Genomic DNA, 15998 nt, shown 5'->3' with positions numbered 1-15998 from the left:
ACTTTCAAGTTGTCTCCTTTTACTATAAGTAAGGAAGTAAGTCAAGTCATACCAGAATGCAAAAGGATAAATGCGTGTTTACACTGCGACGGTTTGATGGAGTTGTGTTTTCACTGAAATAAATAGAACGGTTTCTAGTCTGTTTATGATTTGAAATACATATTTACAGAGACTACACCAATCTAACTCATACTCTGACTGTACAAAATATGTCACCTTTTTAGCCAATAAAATACACCGATATCCGGTGCTAGCATTAGTATTACTAACCTGTACTAATTAGTGACTCAGCCACATGTAGCTCAACATACTGCCCTTGAGCTTGTGAAAAATGATCTAGAGGTGTGGTTCAATAGTTTAAAATAGTATAATTGTTGCAATTCAGCAGTTAGTTGCCCAGTATTTATTGCTTTTAATACTATTTTAACTGATCCTTTGGAAAGATGAAATATACCGCCATTATGCTTGTATTTACGGCACTATTGCAAGATATGATTGGTCAATTCGTTTTTGTACTCTGTCAGTGATGGCCTTCAAAAACAGACATAACCGAGTATGCAACACTACACTGATCTTGTGTCAGCAATGGAGACAAAGCCATTTTTACAACCATTTTTTGTCTTACACCAAACTGATTTTGTCAGTGTGGAAGCAACTCCAATAAATCATCTTGGTTTAAACGCCACTTATAAACCCAAAACTGAAATTGCACTTTTATATATATTGTTTGTTAAATTTCAGGACTTATTTGGCCAGTTTGAGTCATACAACCAGCATCTTGGTTCCTTTACCTTGACTGATGATGCTCCAGAATTAAAAGCGACTCTTTCCGATCTTTCACAAGCCACACAGGAAGTGCAGAGAGAACTTTGGTGTGAGAGTGAGAACTGTGTCAGGCGTAAAGAGAAAACGATGAGCATTTTATCTCATTGCGATTTTCTTATCAAGTCGCTCTCACAACTCAACTCTGAATTCAAGAAAGAAAAGATCGGTAAATGATAAAATCAACTTTTTTTTCAAATATTTCTAACCTTTTACATAATATGTAAATAAATCGCTAAGAAATTCCTTATCATCAGTCAATCAGCCGTTTAAAGCAAATTAGATAATGAAACAAAAAGTTAAATAAAAATAGCATAAAGAATAATAAAGTAAATGATTTTTCCTTATTTTATTACTATCCTCTTTCTCTTCCTTCTTTCCCTTTATAAAATCTTTGGTTATTGTTGTTTTTATATTTACCTCTTTTAGCCAAAATCACTTTTGAGTTCTTCTATTTCCTAATAATTTGGATGCAAATATGCTTCAGCAAAGTTGTAAACAAAAAATACGTAATTTGTATTTTATTTCAACCTGTATTCATCATAAGATTAGTTCAAGCAACGATAGTTTATTTAAGGTTTTTTATCTGGTTCATTTCACCAGCAGACTAGTATCTGTACTTAACTTAGTTCAACTATTTTTATCTTTTTTTCTGTAGATCTAAATACCATCTTTAAGAGTGTCAACCTTTTAGATTAATTAAACACCCAGTTGAACTGGTGTTGCTAAGGTAGATCATTTCTCATTACAGATGTTGCAAGACTTGAGAGACAACTAGCTCTGCTAGAACCTGAGTTTCATGGGTTTGTAGAGGCAGCAGACTTCCATCTTAATAACACGTGCCGCTGTCCTGCCTTGAAAGATAAGATGCTAAAGCTACAAAAGATGTGGGATTCGCTAGAGGAGGATGTCAGCAACAGCAGGTAAAGCAGTTTGGCTGGTTGACCTCATTATTATCATTATTATTATCATTACTAGTACCCAGACAGTCTCGTATGATTTGAGAGGATTGTAATTACCAGATAATAAGACGTGTAATAACTATGTACACAATTATTCTTAGATGTGGAAAGATTGTAGAGTTGCTCAGATAGTAGCGCAGTTGCTGGAAATCTGAATGTTCAGGTTCAATTCCTGTGTGGTGCAGTCTTTTTTCTTAACGCTCTTTGCGTGGCTTCAGACAAACGATTTTTATAGTAAAGATTGCTGTTCTGATATTAGACCATCTGTTGCAATCCTAGGAGTTTGATAGTTATGCCTGTTATTATAGGCTGTTGGAGAACACGTCTGGACCACTTGTTCAGCTTCTATCAAATCTGCAGAACTCTCACTCTAAACTAGATTTATCCTCTCCTTTATGTGCGTGTCTTCATCAGGCTTTGGTATGTAGCTAATCTACAATTCTATTCTATTCATATTCTATTCTTATTCTACATTTGTAAGTAAAACATGTGTTTATATATAATGTCTACTTTCTGTCCCAAACTGCAACTCTAGAGCTATTTGAATCGTAGGGCCTCTATACAGATAAGCCTCAACTTACAATCAACTCTATGTATTAACTACTCTATGTAATAACTCTATGTATTAACTACTCTATGTAATAATTTTTTTTGTCTGGCTTGAAACTTGAGCAAATATTTATCTTCACATACAAAATTTTTTATCCAAAAATCTTTTACATGTTAGTTTTTTAAAAATGAGAAAATTTGATATAAAATAAAAGGCAAAAATAACTTTCAAAAAAATCTAAATGTAGGTTATTTAAACTTTATCTTTGAAGCAAACTAAAGTCAGCTATCGCCGTATTCCTAATTTCATAATTCAAATTTACAAATTGATGAACTTTCATTTCCGTTCATGTGTCTGTGTGATAAAGTAACAATAATATACTTGTTCTTACTAATTATTTAGTAGTTAATATAGTTTTTGTGCATAATTTTAGGTGCTGTTTAGTTTTTAACCTAATGTGGTATACTGCTTTTTAATGTTATACATTATTAGTTTATTTTATTATTGTCACATGCCGATTTTGCTGTAAGCTTTTGTTGTAAGATATGTTACAGCCTTAGGGTTAGTTCTGGTCTGGATTTAAGAATGATGTCACGTCTTGTCAGTCTTTTTCAAAACTAACTGGTTGACTTGCAGTTCATTATTCTTACACAACAACTAATAAATTCAAGTATTTATTATGGTTTACTGGATATATAAAAAATTAAACGAAATACAACATGCTCTTTTTAAGAAAATTTGCCTCAACATTTGACTGTCTTGACATGTAAAACAAGTACATGTATTGAAATAAATCGACCGAATGTAAAGGTTTTGACTGTAAAAAGCAGGTTTAACGGTAGTAGTTTGAGTTTGCACCCTAACCTAACTATGCGTTAGTAAATCTTATCTTGTTTGTTCTAGCCTTTCGGTCAAGAGAGCACACTTATATAGCGCTATGTCAACGTTCTACTCTTTACTTTTCATAGGACATGCTGGTAGAGCTGGACACTTTGAACTATTTCCATAAGGAACTCTATTCAAATGCTTCTGACACTGACCTTGACATTAAATCAAGTATTCTCTCAATCAAACCTAAGATGAGTGCGGTGAGGTGAGGGTTGGGTTTGACCAATATTATTCACTAAAAGTGAGATTGTATGTTTAGAGTTGTTTTAGTGTTTCAGAATAGCTCTAGAACTTGTTCCATAAGTTGTCTGGGAGAATTCTGTGGCTAAATCTTTGAATTTAAGAACATAACTCTATGTCCTGAACAATAGGTCATATCGAATATTTACATTTTTGTACTTTTAGAGTATTGTGTAAATAAATAATATAGAGTAATATATAAATAATATATAGAGAAAATATAATATATCTATTGAATACGAAATAATATAGAAAAAATATAATTATATAATATAGAAATAATATAATAGTGTATAGATATAATAATATAGAGTAATATATAAATAAATAATATCAGTAATATGTAAAATAATATAGTAGTTAGTAGATGTAATACATTTTGAATTCCAGAACAAATTTGTCTTTAAGAATCCGCAAGCTTTTTTGAATCATTTAGGGATTCAAATTTTTACTTTTATTTTTGTGCTCATGCCTTGAATAGCAGATCATGGGAAATATATGTGATGGTTGCTCTTCAGGCTGTAGCACATTTCTATATAGAAGACACCTTTCGCTGTAGCCTAACCTCCTCTATTATACAGGGTACGTATTGCTGTAGCATAGCCTCCTATAGCTTTATCTAGTAGTTTACATGTACGAACTGTTCATTTCAATTTGTAGAGGAGATCTAAAAGCGAAGCTAAGAGAGTGTTTCAACAGCTCTCCAGATGTGATATGTGAAGCATACACGTGGCTTGGGGAGGTTAAACCGTTTTGTCAGCAGCTGTCAAATATTGCTGCCATAGATGATTACATGCAATCTCTCCTGGTCAGTTATTCTTTTCTTATCTTAACTTAGAATGCTTTCAAATTTCTCCTTTTGAGAAAATGTCAACAATACCTGTCATAGAATGGGGTGCGCAATAGGCATTTGGTTTTTCCTACACATCCATAAAGTTTGAGTGATTTCCTACATGACATGTTCAGTGATATGTGACTGACACTGTAATCCCTCTATTAATTACCTCGAAATGAATCCAATAATTATTTTCCGGGTTTGTTATAAGGCAAGTATTAAACTTGGAGTTATCTTCTTCATGCTTATGGTACCTACTAGGGTTGCACGATAGCTCAATAGTCGAATTCGATAGTCGATAGTTGTTTCTTCGATATGAATATGTTAATTATTTTTAGCCTATCGAAACATCCGAAAATTATATATCGTTATCGAATAATAAAAAAGAATAAAACCCAATAGTTTTGCAGATAGTTTTCGTTGTTTTTTTCTGCAGATTATTTTCCACAGCTTTTCGTTGTCCCACCTCCAGAGCCGTATAGTTTCACAGCGTAGTTTCACAGTCTCCAACGATAGTCGATAACACCTTTTCAAACAACAAATGCCATCCCTAGTACCTACTCTCTCAATGATCTGCACCTGAGCCCAATAAAGCACTTGTTATAGACTATATTTTAGCTCAAAAACATTAAAATACATAAAAAGTTCCCAAGATATGCCATTTACTAATTTATGGTCACCTTCTGCTGTCAACAAACTACTTGATTAAGGATAAAACTACTGTAATTCTTTTAAAATTATCATGTGGGAGTTATTGGAATCTGAATGAATCATTTGTATAACCCTTATGTGTAGGTGACCAAAAAATACCTTTCATTCTAACCAGCGGCTGACTTTATACACTGTATGCTATAGAACTTTTCATCATGACTCCTATTGACTTGCTAGTTATGCTATTTAGAGACTGGTGCTTGCAGATGTCAGCAGGTATAAACTGACTGTTTACTAGTCATTTTGGGACACAGTACACTGGCATCAGTCTTATATCAATAACATTATATGTTAGACCCACTTGTGCATCGATGTTCACAACTTGTATAGTATTTGTAGTCAAGTCAAAAATATTAACATATTCAAATAATTTTTTGTTCATGTTGAGGTTTAAACAGTGAATTTTGACATTATTGTACACAATTCTTTTTGAGTTTTATACCAGATCAACTCACATATTAAATTTATACACTAAAATAATTAAAAAAATCAAAATAATAAAAAATGGTAAAAAAAAGGAAAAATAATTAAAAATAAAATATATACTCAATATTTGTTGTTTGTGCACGTTACAGTATGTATGTAATAGGAAACAGTTCTGATCTGTCTATTGTAGGCATATCAGTGTGACCTCAGTCAACGATCATACATCACCGGCCTAATGATGTCATTGATCACGTCATGTGACCATGATGTCATTGTTACATCCCAAAACACGGTAAAGGTTCTGCACGAAGCAAAGATGGCTGGCAGCAGGCAGTTGGTTTCAGCCCATTCACTGCGAATCAGTTATAAGGTAGTTAGCGAGTTGTTATAAGCTTTCTCAGGTTGTCTAGTTCTTCGTTCAGGCTTTGTAGCTTAGTAAGAGAGACAAATCTTCAACGTTATAAGTCAAATTTTTTCCATTCGTCGTTATTATAACATTTTGTTTCAAAATAAGATTCTCTTGTGACTGACTAGATTTGATACTCATATTTTCAGGTATTATAAGTACAGCGTTAATAGCAATAGAAAAGGCATACTACCCTATTAGTAAGCCGGTAACCAGAAGATCCTTCAAGTAATTTGGACCTTCACAATATCTCAAGTTTTTTTAACAAACTCTGAAAAAATGCAGTTGAATGAAGGCTTAGCTATATACATGTATACGCTTTTATTAAATAATCTATAATTATTTTTATAGATAAATTTTTTTTCATACTGTTCAACCAAAAAATAAATCAACAAATAAAAAAGCACATATTGTCAATGTGGTGTCATAAACACAAAAAACAAAATTTTATACAAGGAAAACTTGAAACTACTAAGTTTAGGTATACAGCCATACCTCGACATACAATCATTCTGCATTAATGCGTTCTAGGACTGAGCTCGTATGTCAATTAGCTCATATGTCAATTTACTCATGTCTCAAGGCACTATTTCCTATATGAAATAATTAAATATAAAGTAATTGGTTACTATACTATCAAAAAACCATATAAAACAGGATATTACGGTGGAAAAAATGTGTTTTTAATTGTTGTAGTTCAGTACCTGTGCTAGCTAAGTAATAAATACTTATTTAGTTGTTAAAATATGCAATAAAATGTAAAATTACTATGTACACCACTGTGAGTTTTACCTACGAGACCGATGTAGGGGCTAACGACGGTCTGAGAGACTTGACAGGGACACATTAGGTACACTAGACTTTTGTGACGTTACGTAACAGAAACTTTAAATTTAACTTAAATAAATTTAGCTTACTAAACACACACCTAAAAGTTTTAATTTTTTACAAAACTTATCTTAATTTAGTTATTTCAATTTTTTATTATCTATTTCTGTTCTAGCGCTTTCCGCCTTGCATTCATGATAAGTTTTAACCAACCTTTTAAAAACTTTTTTTAAACTAATTTAAGGAAAAAACCGAATGATGCTGTTCTCGAAAACTGCTTCTTGCATACTTGGCCATATAGTGGCCATCAGAAGCCAGCTCATATGCGCGTATCTCAAAGATTACTCGTATCTCAAGGAAGAAACTCGCTCAATGTTCTGCTTGTATATCGATTTTTTTGTATGTTGGCAAACTCGTACGTCGAGGTCTGGCTCTACATCTATCTCTTTTGACAAAAGATTAAAAGACTTGGCAATACAATTTTTATGCGCACCTTTGAATAGGTACAAAATAAAATCATCATGGCGTGGATATCTGGTACTTGAGAATTAAACATATCAGAAAAGTATAAAGAGCTTAAGTTATATACTTTTCCATATTGCAAGCTTATATTCAATATGGACCAATATATATTCAATATGAACCGATATATATTCAATATGGACCAATATATATTCGATATGGACCAATATATATTCAATATGGACCAATATATATTCAATATGGACCGATATATATTCAATATGAACCGATATATATTCAATATGGACCAATATATATTCAATATGGACCAATATATATTCAATATGGACCAATATATATTCAATATGGACCGATATATATTCAATATGGACCGATATATATTCAATATGGACCAATATATATTCAATATGGACCAAATATATTCAATATGAACCGATATACAGTCAAACATGGATAACTCGTCCACGGATAGCTCGAACACATGGTTAATTCGAACATTTCCTTTGATCCGTTCCCACGTAATGATAAATTGCTATAGATAACTCGAACTCAACACTGTTAATTCGAACTGTTTTTTTGCCCAACGGCTACCGAAACGGTTGTTATCGCTTTAGAAAATCACTTTATTCAAAGCCATAGAGGTAAACTTCATCTTTTCGTAATTCATAAGCGTCGTTATTACCACCATCGGCAAAATATTTTTGTCAACGACTTTTCTAAAGGTTTGGTGAAATTTGATTTATACTGCTATACGATGAGTAGCACGGGCTAGCCGGGTCACGCGCGCAAGGATTTTCGCCGCGCACATACAAAACAAAAATCGCATGTTGTTTTTGTTTTGTATGTGCGTGGCGAAAATCCTTGAGTGCGTGACCCGGCTAGCCCGTGATGAATAGTTTTCCGACGTTGATTCCGTGTTGAATCAACGTCGGAATGTTGAATGTTTAAAACGTCTTAAAAATTGTTGTAATTAAACTTTAACGTTGTCTGAGCTACAAAAAACTATTCATCGTTTGACCTAAACACAGAATACGTGTGTACATTCAATAAGTATCTATTAAAAAAACGTGAGTGATATAGAATGTACGTAAAACCTGGTAAAACTTCTAATTGAACTGCCTCGGAGTGTTGCTCTTAACGAATCCCAGGTAAAGTAAGATAATCTTTGCATAAACTTCAAGAAAAAACGGCAAAATTGATCGTGGGTAAAACCCCAAAAGAAAAAAATGTCTTTTCTTTTGAGCATTTCAACAACGATCAAGTTTTGCCAATGTCAATCTGAAAAACGTCCTGGCAATAACATCACCTCAAACAACAAACCAATCTCAAGTGATAGAAAAATCTCTATACTTTTTCATGAAAACGTTTTAGCCTTTACATTAGAAGCATTTAATTTGAAACAAGCCATTTGTGCTTTTGATTTATATTATAGTTTGTATATATACATGTATCTACTAATAAATAAGTAAATATATGGACTTGTGACAGTGCTCTGATAACTTGAACGCTCTGATAATTCGAACACTTTTGCTCGGTCCCTTGAAGTTCGAGTTATCCATGTTTGACTGTATATTCAATATGGACCGATATATATTCAATATGGACCAAATATATTCAATATGGACCAATATATATTCAATATGGACTAAATATATTCAATATTGAATACTCAATATTCAAAATATTCAATTTTTCAATAGATTGGGTCAGATGAAAGGCAGCAAAGATTGACTTGGTTGAGCGAGTTTATTAGAATCATCTTCTCATGAATTGTGTGAAGTAATTTTTCATTTTTCTCAAACTGGAACTCTCAAGAGACTCATGTACTATTTCATACCATGAGATTTAATAGAGTGAGATTTCATCAGAAGTTACACCTTTGCTCTTTTTATTTTTAGGCTTATGAAAAAGCAAGAGTTGCGATTAGTAAGTGGGTGGCTGATGCAGAGTCCCTCTGTAAGGATTCGCCTATTGGGTCTAGCCAGGCTGTGTCATGGCTACTCAACAAGGCAAAGGTATGCCCTTATTACTATACTAGATGAATGCAAGGCGTTGCACGGGTAATAAAAAGTTTTTAGAAAAAACAATTTTTTTTAATTAATATATACAACATTTACTATTCTGACTTTTAAATGAAGGTGTTTTATCTATTTCTGTGTAATGTGTTTAGTTCTGTGTAATTCATACAGTATTGGCTGTTTTGCCTACTACAGATCTATACTGATTGCAGTAGTCTTGTTAGCTATGTGAGTATAAGCATTTTTCTTTATGTATGGATACGCATTTTTCTTCTGGTATGGCTTTACGCATCACATTAGCTGCAGTGTTGAGCATGAAGCCGTGAAAGATTGACATGTGTAATAAGTATAAGCCCAATTGATTCCATAGTGTATCCAGTTGGACTGCGTAGTGTATTGAATAAATGCCTGTCTGTAAAACTGAAGATTCTGAGTTCAAAATCGCTGTGCAGCAATTACTAATTCTTAAAACTTTATCACTATAAGCCAACAGACAGACAGACAGATCAAGCAAATACATACAAACATCGAGATCTATATATATAAATTCAGCTTGTTATGTTTCTCGGTGTATCATCTACTTTTGCCATTCTTTTATAGTATTATTTTCTATTATTTGGCATCATACAATCTATATCACATTGTAGTGTGTTTTCCTCATCTACTGTATTTATTTGAGTATAAGTACACATGTTTTTGTATCAAAGTATCGACGAAAAAAGTCAGGCGTTATTTATAGACGGATAAATTTGTTAAAGGTATTTCCTCGCTGTTACTTTATATGAGCTATCTTATATAGCACACATCTCTGATAAAAACGAGCCTTCTACCATGACTATGATGTTACATTATACTTGATTAAAGCTTGTCAACAACAAGCATTTCAGTTACAAAAATTCCTTATCATTTTTTCTTCTACATGTAAAAACATTTGTGTTATGATGCTGCAATTTAACTGAAAGTTGTAGTTTTTTAGAAGAATATGAAAACAGAGCTGCAGAGTGTAAAAATAACATCTCAGAAAACTTTTTTTCAGATTGGCGAGATCAATATTAATATCAATATAAGATCAATATCATACAATCTGTTAAAAAAATGTTGCCCTGTTTTTCATGGCAAACATCGGGATGCGACTTATGCATGCATGTATTTTGTTATCGAATAAATATGGTATGTTTTTTCACTGCTGCCTCATCGTTGAAGGCCTTGTACAGTTGTGGCACCCGATTGTCAGAAGAGAAACAAGAACTGACAAGCAGAAGCCGAGCTATGAGCTCTGAAGCTTTGTGCAGTCAATCAGCCATGAGTGACATTAGCAAGCAGGTGACAACCCTTCTAAGTAAACAGGTGGGTGTGATGTTTCTCAGTTAAAGGTTTACTTGCAACAAAGTTCACATTACAGTTATTTGGTATCAACAGGTTCATCATGTCTTACTCTGCTGTCTTGTAGGTGCAAAATATGTGGAAATGTGATTACAAATTTTTAAAAGCTCAAAAGCGAACAGTTAATCGCCGCCATCACCAAAACGCCGTAGATTGGAATCCATTTCAAAACGGCTCAAATGGGACATAGTTGAACAAAATGGCTTTTGTTTACACTTTCATTCATCGAAATGTTTTCACAAATATACTTCACGCATTCAATAAAACTATGTCTAGTGTCCTTACGTGTCTATTTTTTCATAATTGTAAAGCTGCATTTGAGCATTGATATCTCAACACCCACCGTAAAAATTTGTTTAGTTTTTTATCTTAGCTCGAAGGAGTGCATATCATCCTCCGATGAACATGAGGAGCCTGTTGGTCACCTGGATAGTCAAAAAATGCTGCAGAAACTGTTCGCGTGATTTAGCAAAAAGTATGGGTCACAAGATCAGATTACGACTAGATGATTAGACCAGGCTGAAACGATACTGTGAAGTAGCGAGTATTTACATATATATTTAATACAGGCTTTCGGGTAGAGCCCGAAGTATTTTTCATAAACTAGTGCTACGGGACTTTTTACATTATATCGAGCCTTTTATTGGCCTTTAATTTCACGTGATAACATTAGGTGTCAAAACAATAACCAAACTGTTGGAGTACGTCAGCCAAATAAAGAGATTCCAAACTACGGCGCTTTTGTGATGGCTACGATTAAATGTTCGTGTTTGAGCTTTTAAGAGCTTGTAATCACATTCCACATATTTTGCACCTACAACACAGTAGAGTAAGACATGGTAAACCTTTCGATACCAAATACCTGTAATGTGAATTTTGTTGCAAGTAAACCTTTAAGGATTTGGTCACATGATTTATTGAATGACAGGTCACATGATTTATTAAATGACAGGTCACATGATTTATTAAATGACAGGTCACATGATTTATTAAATGACAGGTCACATGATTTATTGAATGACAGGTCACATGATTTATTGAATGACAGGCCACATGATTTATTGAATGACAGGTCACATGATTTATTAAATGACAGGTCACATGATTTATTAAATGACAGGTCACATGATTTATTAAATGACAGGTCACATGATTTATTGAATGACAGGTCACATGATTTATTGAATGACAGGCCACATGATTTATTAAATGACAGGTCACATGATTTATTAAATGACAGGTCACATGATTTATTGAATGACAGGTGTCAAGTTGATGCTTTCCTATTTGTTGTAGGAGTCCTCTATGGGGGATCTTAGCTCTTTAGTAAAAAAGATAGAGAAAGTTAAAGAAAACTGGGCAGAGTATATGAAGGCGTTTGTTGACGGCTGCTCCGTACTCGACCGCAAGGAATGCTTGCTCGAAACTGTGCCCAGCCTCGCTCCTCTAGAAACCACACAGGTCACTTTATACATAATCGGTTTGCGTATCTAAATTTTTAGACATTGATCAGTGTGTTACAATCTGAAAATGTTGTCATCCTATGGTAGATAGATTGTAATTCTGTTCTTAGAGGTTCATTTCCTCGCTGACAGATGCAGCTGATAACTTCACATACTTGGTAAAAATCTAGAGAACAAATTGTATTTACTGTGGCAACTAAAAACTTTATACTTGCAGTCAGAAGACTTTGATATCTTGACCTTTGCCTGACCTTTAGGTACAAGCAAGCTCTTTGCCTTCAAGTGTACAAACCCACTGTGAGGCATGCATACATCACAAAATTGGAATTTTACATATTTCACTGCAACCACCGATTGATATCATTTGACAATAAATCTACAAACATTATAAACTATAAAATATCAGTTTCACTTTTATTACACGACTGTATTTTTCACCTTGACCCAAATTCTCCAGTTGGAAGTTTAAAAAAATTTGTGCCTTCAACATAATGATGCTTAGGCAACAGTTAACTAAGACAACGCTTGAAGCAAGTAATAAACGTTTTGTAAGTTGATTACGTTTGCTCATTTTGTTATACGACCATGAGAAGAAAGCAACTCCCAATACATGAAATAGATATAACACATTAGTTATGTTTAAGTTACTAGTAGTAGCCAGAGGCGAGAAAGTGTTGTGTCATTGCTCATTGTCATTGCTCTATTTAACAAGTTTATTTAGTAATCTAACTTTGTACTACCTAAAAAATAGAACCTTGTTCAACTATCTTCCAACCTGCGCTGAGATTCTATGAAATGAAATACTACGTACTTTAGCAAAAAACCGTTAGCAACATTATGCTTTAGTGCTGCTTAACAACAGCTATAACTCTAGTTGAGTAGGCGACGTGGAGTGGCACCTATAGCAGGTGTTGAGTGACATATATCGTTGGTGCTAAAGCGTGGTATCTACGGCAGGCATTGCGAAGTGTCACCTACAGAAGGCGTTTAAAAGTGGCACCTATAGTGTGTGATGAGTGTCGTGTATCGTTGGTGCGGAAGAGTGACATCTACGGCAGGGATTGCGAAGGGTCACCTACAGAAGGTGTTCAGGAGTTGCGCCTATGGTGTTTGTGTTGAGGGGTGGCACCTATAGCAGGTGTTGAAGAGTGTCATGTTTAGTAGGTGTTGAGGAGTGAAGCCTACGAAAGGTGTTGAGGCTGGTACCAACATAAGGTGTTCGGGAGTAGTACCTATAGTGTGTGTTGAGGAGTGGCACCTATAGTGTGTGTTGAGGAGTGGAACCTATAGTGTGTGTGTTGAGGAGTGGCACCTATAGTGTGGGTTGAAGAGTGGCACTTACGCTACTGACCAAGCACCTTACTTCAATGCATGTTACAGGTTTATGGAACTTTCCTAGCAAGGCTGAGAGAGCTGCTAACAGATAATACTAGACAGATGGATAGAGTGCAACCTATTGCTCATAAACTCAGACTACAGCTCACTGTTCCTTGCACTCTCACGGTATGCTATAGTACACTATCACATATGCTAATATAAAACTCTTGGTCTTTTTAGCTTCAATTGTTAAAAATAAATGGCTCAATTCACTATAACTAGTGCCTTGGCAATTCCTGGCGACGTGAGAGATCGTCATTCATATTCATATAAATAATCCAAAATGCAGGAAGGTGGTTGAGTTGCACAGCTGGTAGCGAGTTGGGTTGCTATGCTGAAACATGTGGGTTCCAATCCTCCGCGATGCAGCTTGTTTTCCAACCTCCAGCCGTTGCTTCAGATGGACACGGCTCTTATTATAGTAAAGATTGTCTTTGACTTAATTTTGTTTTTTTAATACTCTGACATCTCCAAGCAGCTAATATTGTTTTTTGTTACAAATTATTGACCAGTGTAGTTTTTTTGAATTTTGCTTTAAACCATACTTGTCACGTACAAATTTTATCGTATTTTTTAGGTAAATCAGCCACCTTGATTCCGATTTTGTACTCAAAATAAAGATTGGTCCACTAACCTTCAAAGTCATTTAGGCTTTTTTAAAGCGTTTCAATATCCGTTTCGAAAACAACACAATCGGCATTACAAGCTCTGCCCATAAGTATGTGACGAAACCTAGCTTTTTTAGAAACAGAAGTTAGGAATGTTTAGTCCGATTTAGAATAATAGAGATGGGTGTCTTAAAACCCATTATTATCTAAATCCAACCTGTAAAATAATCTCAGTCTTTTATGAAAGGTGTATAAACTATTTAAAATTGCTCGCAGCTTGTTACATGATGTTTAAATAGGCTGAATGCCGAGAAAAACGAGCTCAAAAAGCGCGGTTTTATCACAAGCTAGCGTTGTTATCGCACTTTTTTAAATATGCAATATTAAATAGCTTATCTACCTTTCAGAAAAGACTGAGATTATTTTACAGGTTGGATTTAGATAATAATGGGTTTTAAGACACCCATCTCTATTATTCTAAATCGGTCTAAACATCCATACGTAACTTCTGTTCCTGAAAAGCCAGGTTACATCACGTATTTATGGGCGGATTTTATTTGTTTTCGAGACCGATATTAAAACGCTGTAAAAAAGCCTTCATTACTCTGAAAGTTAGTGGACTAATCTTTATTTTGAGTACAAAATCGGAATCAGCGTGTCTGATTTACCTAGAAAATACAATAAAAGTTGCACGTGACAGTTATGGTTTAAGCAATCGCCTAAATGTTAGCATATAATGACACAACCTAGCAAAGATAGTCTCTCAAAATCTTAAGTTGAATGCATACTTTTAATCTTATATCATCAACCTGTTACATACACTCGAGAGTTTCTTGTAAGCAATGGGATAGAAATGCACTTTTCTGCTTTTGGTCAGGAGCCAACAATAAATTTCTCATGGCTGTGGAAGTGCATGAAAGACTCTCACAGAAGTTTACATATTTTTCTAGGTTTTTAGCATTTTTCTGTGATGATTCTCTGACAATTTCGCTCAAGGAATGATGTGAAATGCAAGCGAAATGGGGTAGTTGACAATCTCTAGTTATCTAACTTTATTACACAATGTTTTACGATGACAATGTTTGCTGTGAGTCAGCATTTTCACTGACACACAGGAATTAGATAACGAGGTGAAAGGAATGAAATCAAGAGAAAACAGAATCTGCTCTCAGAGACTCCCTCTGAAACTTGAGCGATGGACAAAAGCAGAGGGAAGTATAAGAAAATATGAACAGTGTGTCAAGGACATCACATGCTGTTTAGCTGGTACGTTATAGGGCCTAGTATAATATATATAATAATACTGTTGTAATATTAGTTATAATAATTGCTTAGTGCATATTCAAGCGAAACCCCCTTGCGGCTGATGAGGGCAATCTTGCGTACCTTCTTGTTTTTAATCAAACGAAAAAGGCCCAAAACAATGAAAAACAAACATATTCAGAATATATAAAAACAATAAGTTACCAGAAGTTCATTCTGAGTAGAGTCTATTGTTTTAACACAGCAGCAACATGTAAAAACAACTCACTTTATGATCTTCGTCTTTTTCGTGCCTCCTCTCTGCTTTTATTTAGTCAAAACTTAATTTTGTAGGTAGGTGGAATGTGCAAACTGTTTTCAGGATTGATGGCTTATAATATTTAATTTTGATGTGTAAAAAAATAAAAATCCAAATTCGCATAGCCAAGTTGTTGCAAATGCATCGACGATTTTCAATGCTTTTTGCACTTGGATAGCCAGTCTTCATGATTGATTCTTGCATTCTCCAAACAACAGCTCGCTTCCACCCCCTTGGGTGTGAGAGCAATCCTAATAGGGAAGGCATGTGTTAAGGTCTCCTACAAGTTAAAAGCCAAAGCTTGTTAGGGCTCCAAAATCCTTGCTACAGTGTAAATAACTTTTAGATTTGTGTTGCTCTGTCCTCTTATATTTCTTTACAACAGTTTGATCATATGTACATGACAGTCTACATTGTAAACACCCCTTTTTTATTAA

General features: G+C 34.3%; 1 protein-coding gene across 1 annotated transcript in view; it reads left to right on the top strand.

The window, feature by feature from the left end:
* The first annotated feature begins 526 nt into the window (after positions 1–526).
* The window catches only part of LOC137397546 (nesprin-1-like), a 35715-nt gene continuing 20243 nt past the window's right edge, over positions 527–15998 (top strand). Inside the window, exons 1-12 of the mRNA XM_068083839.1 lie at positions 527–553; positions 742–991; positions 1574–1745; positions 2093–2204; positions 3303–3427; positions 4123–4270; positions 5625–5804; positions 9050–9166; positions 10373–10516; positions 11849–12013; positions 13396–13518; positions 15116–15266. Coding sequence (XP_067939940.1) covers positions 527–553; positions 742–991; positions 1574–1745; positions 2093–2204; positions 3303–3427; positions 4123–4270; positions 5625–5804; positions 9050–9166; positions 10373–10516; positions 11849–12013; positions 13396–13518; positions 15116–15266 — 1714 coding nt within the window. The remainder of the gene's footprint in view (positions 554–741; positions 992–1573; positions 1746–2092; positions 2205–3302; positions 3428–4122; positions 4271–5624; positions 5805–9049; positions 9167–10372; positions 10517–11848; positions 12014–13395; positions 13519–15115; positions 15267–15998) is intronic.

Source organism: Watersipora subatra, chromosome 5, assembly GCF_963576615.1.
Source record: "Watersipora subatra chromosome 5, tzWatSuba1.1, whole genome shotgun sequence".
In the NCBI taxonomy this organism is placed as follows: Eukaryota; Metazoa; Bryozoa; class Gymnolaemata; order Cheilostomatida; family Watersiporidae; genus Watersipora; species Watersipora subatra.
Note: the sequence above shows the minus strand (reverse complement) of the source record. Positions and strands in the feature narration are given on the sequence as shown.